Here is a 15,488-nt window from a genome sequence, read left to right on the forward strand (position 1 = left end):
TCCTCTGGACATGTCCCAACCATCTCAGTCTGGCCTCTCTGACTTCATCTCCAAGGCTTCTAACATGTAATGTCCCTCTGATATACTTGTTCATGATCCTATCCATCCTGGTCACTCCCAATGAGAACCTCAGCATCCTCCCACCAGTTCTGCTTCATGTCTTTTCCCTCAGTGGCACTGTCTCTAGACCAAACAACATGGTTGGCCCCACCACAGTTTTGTAAACCTTTCATTTTAGCTGGAACTCTTCTATCACAAGCGCCTTAATATCAAAAATGTAAATTCTTAATGCTTAATTCTAAATGCAATTTTTCAGCTGATCTTAAAATTTTGATCAGGAATGTATAAGTAGGTAAATATCACCCAACAACACACTCACAAGCTCCGTGGGTCTCATCTTGAAGAGAATTTTCTCAGCATTCTCGCTGTCATGGCGGCTCTCCATTATAGCCAATAAAAGCTTGGATGCATTGTTCTAGGAAACATGACAATAATTAATACTTGGATGAGGAATATTACAGAACTTTGGAGAAAATGTGAGGGAGCTCGTTCAGAGATATCAAGATTTAAAAATTAGCTCCCATTTTAGCGTGAACATTTTGTCCCAATTGTATGTGTGGCCTCACCTTGAGGTCCAGCACCAGGTCCAAGTGGTTCTTCCCCAGGGGGTTGATGGGATTCACTATCAGCGCTATAATGATGTCAATGCCATTCGACTCATGTTTGGCTATACATGTCTAGAAACGTCAATAAATACATCATGAGGATTGGAGCACATTAGTAAAATTGTTGACATTTCACTGGAAAAGTCCTACACACTTTTAATGGTTTTTAATGGTTTTTAATGGTTTCAAACTCCAAGATAATATCTACCTGGTTTTCATGGCAGGGGCCCTGGCAGTACTCTGTGATGGTTTCCAAGGTTTGGAGAACCAGGTCAACATTGCTCTCGTTTATATAAAGGCCAAGTAGTCCAAGACCTCCGGTGGTGCTCCCACAAATACAGTCCAGGAACTGAAGAGTCTCACAAACTAGATTGTAGTTTGTCTTGTTGTTCTGATTGCGCAAAAAGTTCTAAATACAGTGCAGACATATAAAAAAAAGTCAGCCGCACGTCAAATCAAATGAAGACCAGAAGGTAATTTCGATCACCTGCAAATCACAGTTGTGGTTCTCACACAGAAGCTGAAGGAACCGTAAGATGGGTTTCATGATAGCAATGGCCTGGCTCATGCGGGTTTCCTCCAAGGCCTCTTCAGTCCCGGGTACCTCGCTATTCTGGCACAGGCCTTCAAGATCAGGATCCATCTCTTTTCGGAAAGCACAGAAAGCCTTCGAGGTCACAGATGAGGCCTCTTTTAGTTGCCCTCGCATGTCGTCCCTCATATGAAGTCCTGATTCTTTCCCTTGCGGCATGTGAAGGGAAAAAGTACATTTCAAAAGTAGGGCACAAGAGTATTTGGATGAATGAGTACAAATGTCTAATACAAAAATATGTGACAAAAATAATAAAAAAAAAATTAACCTATATTAGGAAAGCAGGAAGTGAACAAATTAAAAATTAAAAAAATTATAAAATTAGGAAAATTTCATTTCATCGCGGGGGTGCTGGAGCCTATCCCAGCTATCTTCCGGCGAGAGGCGAGGTACACCCTGGACTGGTCGCCAGCCAATCACAGGGCACATATAGACAAACAACCATTCACACTCACATTCATACCTATGGACAATTTGGAGTCACCTATTAACCTAGCATGTTTTTGGAATGTGGGAGGAAACCGGAGTACCCGGAGAAAACCCACGCATTCACGGGGAGAACATGCAGTGACAAAAATTAAAATAAAAAAATAAATTTAAAAAAATGTAAACTATACTAGGAAAGCAGGAAGTGAACAAATAAAAAAAAAAAGATTTTTTTTTAAAAAAAAAACTTAAATTGGGCGGCACGGCAGTCGAGTGGTTAGCGCGCAGACCTCACAGCGAGGAGACCAGGGTTCAATTCCATGTGAATTAATGAAAAACTGAAATTATATTAGAAAGGCAGGAAGTAAACAAATGTAACAGTTACTGATTGTAAAAGTACCAGATGGAGGGGTAGGATTTAATAAGCTTTGCTTCTTCCTACTCCTTTTGGACATGTGGAACTATGAACTGATTATGTGATGCATTCAATTGTAATTTGATGCATGTTCAAATGAAATTAAACCATTACCATTACAACATTAAAATAATTACAAAAGCTCATTTGACAATATTCCATAAATCTCATCCTCCTCTTGGCCGATAACTCACATATGGATATATGCATCATGTTAAATGAGCAATAAAGCTTCTTTAATGATCAATAGTGGCAAACACTTCTATTCAAAGCCACTAAAGAAATTCTCAAGTGAACAAAGAGCAACTATTAAGGTGGAATCTGCAAAATGAAAGCACGCAATCTGGATACAATGGCCTTTTCATAGGCTGCTGATGTTAGAAGTCACATGGCCTATGACATGTGACAGCACAGACTGGGAACAGCATTTTTGGTCCAAATGGAGCTTCAGGACCACACATACTGTAATAAGAGCAAGGAGGGATTTCAGGTCTAAAAAGGAGAGTTTTTGCATTAGATTTTTCTAATTATCCATATCAGTGCCAAAATAACAACTTATGATTGCTTCTTTGTACCTTTTCTGAATCGGAAATTACCAAAGTCGGTCTCGTCATCTCTTTTTCTGCAGCTGAGCTCAAACATGTTGACCGATACAGTAGAACGGATCTCCTGCTGTGCCAAACGCATGCGGTCGTAGAAGACCTTGAAGAACCTCTCAGACTTCTTCTGCTTGTATAGTTGGTTGTAGAATGAGTTCTGGGAAGGGTACGGACACATTTTATAGTAATATACACTCCACCATCTGAGACAAAAAGTACACCAAAGTGTATACCACTTACCTGTATTTGTGTAGTTCCACCTTGGAGAAGGGCAATCCCCAACAAGACACTCTCCTCAAATACTTGGTCATTCTTAGTGTTGACGATGAGGTCAATCACCAGTTCAGATGCGCCGACTATGTCCAACTGACACTGGATCTCCGTTATACTACTGAATGGCTTGTCAAAGTCCGCTGGGAAAGAATCACACGTTTTTGTGTTACAATGTAACCACTGATATATTTTTATACTCAAGAAATATACTATGCTTAATACAAGGATGGTAATATCACCTCGTACTTCAGTACGTGACAAAAATAAAATAAAATAAAAATATATATTTTTTAATTAAAAAAAAATTTTAATTTTAAAAATTCAAAAAAAATTAAAAATTTAAAAAATTTTAAAAATATTGAAAATTTAAAAAATTTAAAATAAAGAAATACAACTAAAAATAAAATAAAATAAAAACTTAAACTATATTAGGAAAGCAGGAAGTGAACAAATGTAACAGTTACCGATTGTAAAAAGTACCAGATGGAGGGGTAGGATTTAATAAGCTGTGCTTCTTCCTACTCCTTTCGGACATGTGGAACTGTGAACTGATTATGTGATGCATTCAATTGTAATCTGATGCATGTTCAAATGAAATAAAACCATTACCAGAATGTAGTCATTATATTATAATATTGTAGTCATTGGCCAGTCTACATGTCACTCATTAGTGACCCGTGTACTTGTTGACATTGGTGAGTCTACATCATTACACAGAACCAAAGACGCCACTTTTGTTGAATATTTTAATGGTAATGGTAATGGTTTTATTTCATTTGAACATGCATCAGATTAAAATTGAATGCATCACATAATCAGTTCGCAGTTCCACATGCCCAAAAGGACATAAATAAATTAAAAAAAACAAAAAACTATATTAGGAAAGCATGAAGTGAACAAATGTAACAGTTACTGATTGTAAAAGTACCAGATGGAGGGGTAGGATTTAATAAGCTTTGCTTCTTCCTACTCCTTTTGGACATGTGGAACTGTGAACTGATTATGTGATGCATTCAATTGTAATCTGATGCATGTTCAAATGAAATAAAACCATAACCATTACCATTACTTATGAGTGAAATATGTTCCATTATTCCATTAACATTACAGCACTCATGAAGTAATAGTAATACACTCATGGAAGAATTGAAGAAAAAAACATGTATTCAAAGGTCTTCCACATTCTACTGTATGGAATTTTATTATTGCAAGTCGTCTTGGAAAATAAGACCAACCCATCATTTAATTGCCGGGTTTAGTTGGATCCCTACCTCCGAATGTTGGCTTGGCAAAACAGCCAGGTGAGCTGTTTCCACTCCCAAGCTCCGACTTGGAAAGGAGCTTCTGATTTCCAAAGTAGCATGTGAGGAGAATGTCTCTTAACTCCTTTCCCTGAGGGAAAAGAAAACATGCTGTTGAGTCCATACTGTACATCCATCTCAGATGCTATTATTAACTATTCCAAAATTGGGATAATGGCATTGATTAATAGCAGGACTTACAGTACATGATTGAAATAAGGACCCAGAAGAATGATTGGACGGTGAGATGGTTGACAAAATACAAATGAAATGAGTTTATAGCACATCCCAATGGTACAGGCTGCACGGTGGTCGAGTGGTTAGCGCACAGGCCTCACAGCTAGGAGACCCGAGTTCAATTCCACCCTCGGCCATCTCTGTGTGGAGTTTGCATGTTCTCCCCGTGCATGCGTGGGTTTTCTCCGGGTACTCCGGTTTCCTCCCACATTCCAAAAACATGCTAGGTTAACTCCAAATTGTCCATAGGTATGAATGTGAGTGTGAATGGTTGTTTGTCTATACGTATGTGCCTTGTGATTGGCTGGCTGGCGACCAGTCCAGGGTGTACCCTGCCTCTCGTCCGAAGACAGCTGGGATAGGCTCCAGCACCCCCACGATAAGCGAATACACACAAAACAATGTGATGAAGTTGATTTAGAACAAATAATGTATCTTTGGGTTGCACGGTGGTAGAGTGGAGACCCAAGTTCAATTCCACCCTCGGCCATCTCTGTGTGGAGTTTGCATGTTCATTCCGGTTTCCTCCCACATTCCAAAAACATGCTAGGTTAATTGGCGACTCCGAATTGTCCATATAGGTATGAATGTGAGTGTGAATGGTTGTTTGTCTATATGTGCCCTGTGATTGGCTGGCGACCAGTCCAGGGTGTACCCCGCCTCTCGCCCAAAGACAGCTGGGATAGGCTCCAGCACCTCCCGCGACCCTCGTGAGGATAAGCGGTAGAAAACAAATGAATGAATGAATTATCATAACAGTAGGGCTGCACGCACAGCCTCACAGCTAGGAGACCAGGGTTCAATTCCACTCTCTGTCATCTCTGTGTGGAGTTCGCAAGTTCTCCTTGTGCATGTGTGGGATTTCTCCGGATACTCCGGTTTCCTCCCACATTCCAAAAACATGCTAGGTTAATTGGCGACTCCAAATTGTCCATAGGTATGAATGTGAGTGTGAATGGTTGTTTGTCTAAATGTGCCCTGTGATTGGCTGGCTGGCGACCAGTCCAGGGTGTACCCCGCCTCTCGCCCGAAAACACACAAAACAATGTGATGAAGTTGATTTAGAACAAATAATGTATCTTTGGGTTGCACAGCGAGTGAGTGGTTATCGTGCAGGCCTCACAGCGAGGACACCCAAGTTCAATTCCACCCTCGGCCATCTCTGTGTGGAGTTTACACGTTCATTCCGGTTTCCTCCCACATTCCAAAAACATGCTAGGTTAATTGGCGACTCCAAATTGTCCATAGGTATGAATGTGAGTGTGAATGGTTGTTTGTCTACTGTATATGTGCCCTGTGATTGGCTGGCCACCAGTCCAGGGTGTAACCCCGCCAATTGTACTTATTTTTCATGCAACGTGGGTATGAAATGACAAATGTCACGTGTTAACAAGTACAACTTTCCACTGCAAGATACACCACAAATAGTTTCAACACCAAAGTTGAAGGAGGAGACAAATGAGCCAATGTCATGCCTCACCATCGCTGCTGGCTAGGTGCAGTCTAGCAGAAGATGTGGACGTGCACATGCAGCTGACGCTCTCTGTGTCAGTAAACATCTCATCTGCAGTCAGCGGAGACACTTGTCTGCCTGCACTGTCTGGCTGAGTGTGCGCCGGCACTCACACATGGCCGCATACACACACACACACACACACACACACTTTTTGAACTAAAGTTGAGCCAGCATCTCTTATTTTCATGTAGCTGTGCACCGCCAGTCTACAAAAACATTACAAACCCATCCCAATGCACTCGAGCTAACTTATTACAGCTTGAATATTGTTTTACTTCCGTTTCCTCTCTTTTGGAGGACGCCTTTCTTTTGTATGAATTGCAAAAACCTTATTTTTGTAATTTTTTTTTTACTTGCATTCACCTCACTTAAGGGTACTGCAGTCTGCTGGCTCGCTTTGCAGTGAGAGAGTGGATGAGAGGTAGGATGGCGGCAGAGGAGAGTCAGCCCGGTCTGACTCATCTTGCTGCTGCATTGACGAGAAAACCTCCAGTCAGGCATGTAGGAGCCATGAGACAGAAATAGAAAGCGTAATTGATGACAGTATGCACGTCGGGAGAAGAGTAAGAAAGGGGTCAAAAACAAAAAACAAGCATGAAGTAGGTTTTTTCGGAGTGATGGGGTTTAAAATGTGCACTTGCACGCCACACTGCGGCTCTGGTGTCCAGAGACGCCCACCTCAGGCTTCCTCGCTTTCCCATGCCTAACTCCCTCCCCTCCCTCCTTCCTTCCACTGTCTTGGAGTATAGAGAACAAGAGGAAGATGGTTGTCCTTTGCTGCCTGGCTTTACTAAAAGGCCAGACCAGGTCAATTGTCTGACTGGGGTAACAGTGCAGCGGACTGAGGATCAAACTACGGGTAATTCCGGTTTTGTACTTTGTTCCTCCCACAGAGGTACAGTATTTAGGCAGTATTTAGATCCACTTCACTGCAAAAATAAAATAAAATAAGAGACAGACAAGACATAATATTAAGCGGTGGTTCTGAAATAGTCTTCTGTGGGCCATCTCTCTGCCAGGGGTCAATAGAGCTACCGGACACAAGAGCCAGACGTCGCTTTAAGCATAACAAGCTAACCAGCTAACTATTTCGCCTTTAATTTTTTAATTCAAAAGAAATGGTTTGAACCAGCTTGGGTTGAAGCAAGAAGGACAATTTTTTTTACCACTTCCACACTGAATGGGAGGCTAACTTTTTCTCACTATGCATCCATGGCTGATTCTTTGCAGTACAAGTTAAGAAATATTGAACAAATCACATTTGGTATTCTACACTGATCACTGATCAGTAATGTTACATTGATGAGACATTAGCTTACATGAATTTACCTTGACTAATAACAGGCCATTGACAACTAGTTAATTAATTTACCCATCAAACTATTTCGCCTTGAATTTTTTTTTTATTCAAAACTTGAACAAGCTTGGGTAGAAGTAAGAAGGGAAAAAAGTACCATTTCCACACTGAATGGGAGGACAACTGAATGGGAGAATGTAACATTACCGATGCCCAATGATCAGTGTAGAATACCAAATGTGATTTGTTCAATATTTCTTGACTAATAACAGGCCATTGACAACTAGTTAATTAATTTACCCAGCTAACTATTTCGCCTTGATTTTTTTTAAAATTCAAAACTTACGAAAGGGTTTGAACAAGCTTGGGTAGAAGTAAGAAGGAAAAAAAAAATTACCACTTCCGCAGTGAATGGGAGGAGAACTTTTTCTCACTATGCATCCATGGCTGATTCTTTGCAGTACAAGTTAAGGTAAATTCATGTAAGCTAATGTCTCATCAATGTAACATTACTGATACCCAGTGATCAGTGTAGAATACGTGATTTGTTCAATATTTTTTGACTAATAACAGGCCATTGACAACTAGTTAATTAATTTCCGAAATGTGGTTTGATTGAAAGACAATACACAAGTCAAAAGACTGCCTCATCCGGTCTAACTGAGCAGCATTGGCAAAAGTGTGGAATATATGGATAGTGGTTTTAATGAGATCCGGTGTTAATCACAGGGTGTGTTTTTGTGCATAATTTCACGAAGAACTGAAAACAACCCACTCCTTTCCAGAGATCTCATGAAAAGCTACACACTGATCACATGCCCACAGTTCCAATGTTTTTGCACTGTCTTGTCATGGCACTGAAAATGTTTTTATCCAGCAAACAAGCACATCGGCAAAACAAATTAGGCTCACATGTGAAAGCAATTGGTGATACTGCTTGAAGGATGTTCTCCAGAACCACAGCAGTAACGAGCGTTCACTGGAGGCTTCCATGTGATTTCCTAACCGTGTTAAATTGGACAGACTGAGACATTGAAAACAGGTTTTGGGGGAGTTGTTTCATATAATATACAAATACAGGTGTACATAATATGATTTTAAGGCTGATTTGTGTTGCTGTCCTGAATAAGGTAAATAAGGTATATACTTCTACCTATGTGTTATATATAAGTATAAGTATTTCATAATGCCGAGAACATACTCACTCCTTATTTCTAAAATCACAAATACTTATATAGTATATATACTTAGATATAGTTCATGTTCAAACAGCTAAAATAATGCATCAAGCTAAAAATAACCAATTACCTAAAAATGAAAAAAAATTTAAAAATTTAAAAATTTAAAAATTTAAAAATTTAAAAATTTAAAAATTTAAAAATTTAAAAATTTAAAAATTTAAAAATTTAAAAATTTAAAAATTTAAAAATTTAAAAATTTATTAGGAAAGCAGGAAGTGAACAAATGTAACAGTCACTGATTGTAAAAGTACCAGATTGGGGGGTAGGATTTAATAAGCTTTGCTTCTTCCTACTCCTTTTGGACATGTGGAACTGTGAACTGATTATGTGATGCATTCAATTGTAATCTGATGCGTGTTCAAATGAAATAAAACCATTACCATTACCAAGGTACAAACAAGTAAAATAAAACTGGGTAAATATTTTCACCTTTGTCATGGGTGAGATATCACACAGGGACACAAAGGCTGGATTGATGCCACAAAAATTATGTAAGAGGACATTATGATGATGTCACACAGCATGTGCCAAATGCGGAAACAAAAAAAAAGTGCTGGCACAGAGAAACGGTGAGAGCGATTGCACGCTCATTATTAGGGACAGAAAGATACTGTTAGCTTAATAGCACCACCTGCCAAAACCTCAGAAAATGGACACAGAGTCCTGACTGTTTTTGCACGGTCAACACCGAATTGTCTACTGCATGGTAATTTGTTTTTTTTTTCATAGCTACAGCAATCTGGACCTATGTTACAACGATATATATATATATATATATATATATATATATATATATGCAAAAAAATTATAAAATAAAAAAAAAATTGTTTTTAAAAACTTAAATTATATTAGAAAGGCAGGAAGTGAACAAATGTAACAGTTACTGATTGTAAAAGTACTGTGGAGTGGGTAGGATTTAATAAGCTTTGGGACAAAAAAATTACAAAATTTTATTAAAAATTAAAAAAAAAAACCTAAACTGTATAATGGAAAGCAGGAAGTAAACAAATGTAACAGTTACTGATTGTAAAAGTACTGTGGAGTGGATAGGCTTTAATAAGCTTTGGGACAAAAAAATACAAAATTAAAAAAAAACAAAAAAAACCAACCTTAAACTGTATTATGGAAAGCAGGAAGTGAACAAATGTAACAGTTTCTGATTGTAAAAGTACCAGATGGAGGGGTAGGATTTAATAAGCTTTGGGACAAAAAATTACAAAATTTAAAAATTAAAAAACAACACAAAAAAACCCCTTAAACTGTATTATGGAAAGCAGGAAGTGAACAAATGTAACAGTTACTGATTGTAAAAGTACCAGATGGAAGGGTAGGATTTAATAAGCTTTGGGACAAAAAATTACAAAATTTAAAAATTAAAAAACAACACAAAAAAACCCTTAAACTGTATTATGGAAAGCAGGAAGTGAACAAATGTAACAGTTACTGATTGTAAAAGTACCAGATGGAGGGGTAGGATTTAATAAGCTTTGGGACAAAAAATTTAAAAATTAAAAAACAAAACAAAAAAAACACCCTTAAACTGTATTATGGAAAGCAGGAAGTGAACAAATGTAACAGTTACTGATTGTAAAAGTACCAGATGGAGGGGTAGGATTTAATAAGCTTTGGGACAAAAAATTAAAAAATTAAAAAACAAAACAAAAAAAACACCCTTAAACTGTATTATGGAAAGCAGTAAGTGAACAAATGTAACAGTTACTGATTGTAAAAGTACCAGATGGAGGGGTAGGATTTAATAAGCTTTGCTTCTTCCTACTCCTTTTGGACATGTGGAACTGTGAACTGATTATGTGATGCATTCAATTGTAATCTGATGCATGTTCAAATGAAATATAACCATTACCATTACCATATCCATGTTTAAAATGTAATTAGAATGGAAGGTGATGCATGGAGCAGAACCCAACAAGTTGACAAACTCCTCACATGTTTAGTGGCCTCACTCAAATACATTAAGTTATCAATAGCACATGTATAAAATAACAATTCCTCTCATTCATAGCGACCCTGAGGTAATAGATCTTGTATCTTTTATGAAATCGTTCCTCCAGAACTTGGGCGGCTCTGGAGGCATTTCTCCAACCACACACACACACACACACACACACACACACGTCTTCTGCACAGTCACGGTCAGGCCAGACAAACAACATGTGCCTCTTGTCACCATGGAAACTACAACATAATACATCCTAACACCCTAAGAGACACCTGACTGATGGATCAAGGACGACCTTTCTCTAACCAAGAAGACTGACAAGGACTTTCATTGTTAGGATTTTTTGGTCTTTAATTAAAAAGCCTTGTTCAGGTGTGAAGGGGTCACCGAGTTTAAGCTTACCGACTTTTACTTTCTGACTGGGGCTCGGATTGGCTGGGTCATCAGATAAATAAATCAAATAAAAGGTCAAAGCACGCCAGGTCATCCGCCCGCCCCCAACCGGCCCATCACCGTGTGGATGAATTTAAGCCATGTTCCACTAATGTCATTGGGAGACACACACAACACAACAGGATGAGCTCACACCGGGACAGCCAATGCAACACTGCATGTCTGTGACTGTGCATGTGTCTGAGTAAGCTTATCATATATATGTGTGTGTGTGTGTGTGTGTGTGATGTGCTTAGCATTGAGAGGGTGGTAATCTGTAAATCTACTTTGCCTTGGGCAGGTGGCGTTAAACTTGGCGAGTGAGAAAAAAAAGAGGGGGAGGAATGAGAACAAACAGTGTGACTGACAGGGAGTGTGAAAGAAAAAAGAAAGAAGAGCAAAATGGCTAAAATTAATATATTTGAACACTTTAAAGAAGAAGAGGGCATTGTCAGGATAAACTAGCAAGGTTCAGTACAAGGAATACAATTTAACAGTATATTTTGAGTGAATATCATTCTTTTAAAAAAGAGGGGGAATTTGATAGATATTATCTGACTGTGCTGCACGGCGGTCGAGTGGTTAGCACGCAGACCTCACAGCTAGGAGACCCGGATTCAATTCAATTGTGTGGAGTTTACATGCGTGGGTTTTCTCCAGGTACTCCGGTTTCCTCCCACATTCCAAAAACATGCTAGGTTAATTAGCGACTCCAAATTGTCCATAGGTATGAATGTGAGTGTGAATGGTTGTTTGTCTATATGTGCCCTGTGATTGGCTGGCGACCAGTCCAGGGTGTACCCCGCCTCTCGCCTGAAGACAGCTGGGATAGGCTCAAGCAACCCCCGCGACCCTCGTGAGGAAAAGCGGTAGAAAATTAATGAATGAATGAGTTAGTATGTTCTCTGTAGGCGGCATTATGAATTATCCTTACTGACCTTTTTTTGCAGTACATTTAGCGAGTGAAGATTGCTTTAATAGTTATTACCCCATATTTCCACACAATAAGTAAGATATGGTAGAACCAGAGGGCAATAAATAGTGTGGAGTGATGAAGAAATTTTGCTTTGTTCAATATTGAAATATTTCATTAAGATCCAAATGTGCAAAAGGTTAAATTCTAGCTATTTTTAACAAGTCTTAAGGTTTTGATCAGGTCTTGTTTTAGTAAGCTAAAATGAAGGTTTTGTGATTAAAAACCTTAAGAACACAGTTGGACTCACAGTCAAGACGCTTGCCATATTATACACTAACCGGAAAAAGTTCCCAATCTAAAGCAACATTTTCAACATCAAACATGTAAAATTATACTACAGTAAAGTCTCGTTATATCGATATTGTCGGGAGTCGGAAAAAATATCGATATAACTGGACTGTCGATATATCCGATCCTGCGCCGAACTGCATTAAAAGTAGGCAATAATGCACTCGACATTGTTCTATAGTATAGAACAATGTCGAGCAGCTTAAATCAATCTTTGCTTAAGGATTTCAATACCAAAAAAGAACACGGCGAAAGAACCAACTGCGTTCGTGGTTTCTCTCGTGTGTATAGATTCTATACACACGAGAGAAACCACGAACGCCAGCATGTACATATGAAAAACAGTGATTATTGCAAGCGATAAAAAGATATCTGAATACAACACAATTAAATACATGTATTTGTACGCTTGTGTCTTCGTTGGAATAGGTGTGTATGCTATGTCAGTTGGTTCTTCTGTTGCAGGCATGTGTTTGGCCAGCTATGTGGGGCGGGTTGAGCATGACCTGTGAACCAGGAAGTGCGGGAATCGGTGTGTGTGCTGTGCTCTGGTGGTGGAAGTGTGAAAAATAAAGTTGACTGGAAGCAGCCGTTCGCCGTGTTCTTTTTTTGGTATTGAAATCCTTAAGCAAAGATTGATTTAAGCTGCTTTTGTATCGATATAAGCAGACCAAATTGGCTGGCGGGAGATGAAAAGGGCATCGTAGTAACCGGATTATCATAATAACCGGGTATCGTACTAACGGAACTAATTATATCATAAAAGACTAGAAATTTGCTGGGAAATGAAAAAAGTATCGTAATAAGCAGTACTTCGATATAACCGATATCGATATAACGAGACTTTACTGTATATTATATACTGTAGTGCATATTAGGTTATCTTTGAGCATATATTAGTCAGCATAATAATAAACTCCATGTATGCTTATCATGTTCTAATTCAATGCCGTGTCCCCCTGTCATAAGACTTCCAAAGTTGGCCCCTACAGGGACTTGTGCAGAGGTTTTCCCTGCTGACTGATCCGTGTTGAGACATCACATAGACACAGCAGAGAAAGACACAAAAAAACAACCCAAGGTGGGCACCCGTAATGTGATAGATTGAGACAAAGCCAGAAGGAAGTAAGGGAGGAAGAGCACGAGCAGACAGAGAAGAGGGGAGGGAGGGGGGGGAGGGCGTGAGTGAGTGAGTGAGAACGCGATGGTCCACGTGACGTTGGCTCAGCCACTGCAGGCTGTTACGTAAGTCCAACCCCTGCCCTCTCCTCATGGACTGAGCAGACACCGCTTCTCTCCAATCCCTCACTCTGCAGCCGCTACACACTTTTTTTTTTTTTTTCTCCCCATCTTCCGCTCACATGTCTTCTCACATGGCTGCCTCACTGTCTTCCTCCTCAGCCACCCCCCCCACCACCACCAACTCATTGCACCCCAGGGGAGCCACCAGCCTCTAATGCTAATGCTGTCACTCTGTCTCCCTCTCACCCTGTCTGTTTTTGTCTGTCTCTTTTCTCATTATTTCCATCAACTTCTTTCACTCCCTCCCTTCCTTCTTCTTCTGTAGCGGTTCTGAGGCTGCAGCTCCACGCTCAGGGCTACGGGGGATATGACATGAGAGGCCGCAGAGACATGCTTGAGCACACACACCTACACAAACTGACATTTACCCTGCTGCACCGTCTCGTTTCTTCAATGCACGGTGCAATTTTTTTTAAAACATGACCCTCTATTTTCAATATGACCTCATCAGTAGTCTCATATGTACGGTGGGGGTAATCATTATTTTATCCTTTTCTGATTTTCCCCTTTAAAAAAATACATAAATAGCACATATTTTTGCTAGTTTCATTCATTTTGATATTAATATTATTTATATAGATTTATATGTGATGTTTTATATAGTAATGGTGTGTTGTTGGCAATCATAGAGTCGGACATGAATTTTAGTTGGTCATCAGGAAATATTTGGGTCCAAAACCATGAAGGATTTGAGGCTGTCGCTTGGAAACTTCATATCTCTCCACAGATTTTTAACGGAATTAAGATCTGGAGAGGCTGCACAGCGGTCGAGTGGCTAGACCTCACAGCTAGGAGACCTGAGTTCAATTCCACCCTCGGCCATCTCTGCATGTTCTCCCCGTGCATGTGTGGGTTTTCTCCGGGTACTCCGGTTTCCTGCCACATTCCAAAAACATGCTAGGTTAATTGGCGACTCCAAATTGTCCATAGGTATGAATGTGAGTGTGAATGGTTGTTTGTCTATATGTGCCCTGTGATTGGCTGGCGACCAGTCCAGGGTGTACCCCGCCTCTCGCCCAATGACAGCTGGGATAGGCTCCAGCACCCCCACGACCCTTGTGAGGATAAGCGGTAGAAAATGAATGAATATTATTTATATAGATTTATATGTGATGTTTTATATAGTAATGGTGTGTTTTTGGCAAGCACAGAGTCGGACATGTATTTTAGTTGGTCATCAAGAAATATTTGGGTCCAAAACCCTTAAGGTTTTGAGGCTGTCGCTTGGAAACTTCACATCTCTCCACAGATTTTTAACGGAATTAAGATCTGGAGAGGCTGCACCGGCGGACGAGTGGTTAGCGCGCAGACCTCACAGCTAGGAGACCAGGGTTCAATTCCACCCTCGGCCATGTTCTCCCTGTTCTGTTTCTCCGGGAACTCCGTTTTCCTCCCACATTCCAAAAACATGCTAGGTTAATTAGCGACTCCAAATTGTCCATAGGTATGAATGTGAGTGTGAATGGTTGTTTGTCTATATGTGCCCTGTGATTGGCTGGCGACCAGTCCAGGGTGTACCCTTCCTAATAAGCGGTAGAAAATGAATGAATATTATTTATATAGATTCATATGTGATGTTTTATATAGTAATGGTGTGTTTTTGGCAAGCACAGAGTCGGACATGTATTTTAGTTGGTCATCAGGAGGGATTCGGGTCCAAAACCCTGAAGGTTTTGAGGCTGGCAACTTCATATCCTTCCTCAGATTTTTAATGGAATTAAGATCTGGAGACAAGCCAGGCCACACCAGGATCTTAATAATAATAATAATAATAAATACATTTGATTTGTATAGAGCTTTTCAGAGTTCTCAAAGACGCTTTACAGTAGAGAAAAAGAAATAAAAATAAAGTTGAGTAAAAACAGAGTAAAATGCATTAAAATAAAATATCCAAACAGGGCGCAGCAGTCAGGTATAAAAACTTCTTAACGTACTTCTCCTTCTTTTGTCATTGCCATGCTAGAAACC

The 15,488-nt window shown here is 39.7% G+C and overlaps 1 protein-coding gene across 2 annotated transcripts in view; it reads right to left on the bottom strand.

Annotated features, from left to right (window-relative positions):
• Nucleotides 1-15,488, bottom strand: part of itpr2 (inositol 1,4,5-trisphosphate receptor, type 2) — an 84,505-nt gene that overhangs the window by 24,061 nt on the left and 44,956 nt on the right. For both annotated transcript variants that reach the window (XM_058074846.2, XM_058074843.2), the window contains exons 38-44: nucleotides 4,242-4,362; nucleotides 2,938-3,110; nucleotides 2,674-2,854; nucleotides 1,153-1,406; nucleotides 874-1,074; nucleotides 627-737; nucleotides 380-475 (exon numbers count right to left, since the gene is read on the bottom strand). In XM_058074846.2, the coding sequence (XP_057930829.2) occupies nucleotides 380-475; nucleotides 627-737; nucleotides 874-1,074; nucleotides 1,153-1,406; nucleotides 2,674-2,854; nucleotides 2,938-3,110; nucleotides 4,242-4,362 (1,137 nt within the window). The remainder of the gene's footprint in view (nucleotides 1-379; nucleotides 476-626; nucleotides 738-873; nucleotides 1,075-1,152; nucleotides 1,407-2,673; nucleotides 2,855-2,937; nucleotides 3,111-4,241; nucleotides 4,363-15,488) is intronic.

The sequence above is a fragment of the Doryrhamphus excisus genome, linkage group LG1, assembly GCF_037039965.1.
Source record: "Doryrhamphus excisus strain RoL-2023G ecotype Guam linkage group LG1, RoL_Dexc_Guam_v1.1, whole genome shotgun sequence".
NCBI lineage: Eukaryota > Metazoa > Chordata > Actinopteri > Syngnathiformes > Syngnathidae > Doryrhamphus > Doryrhamphus excisus.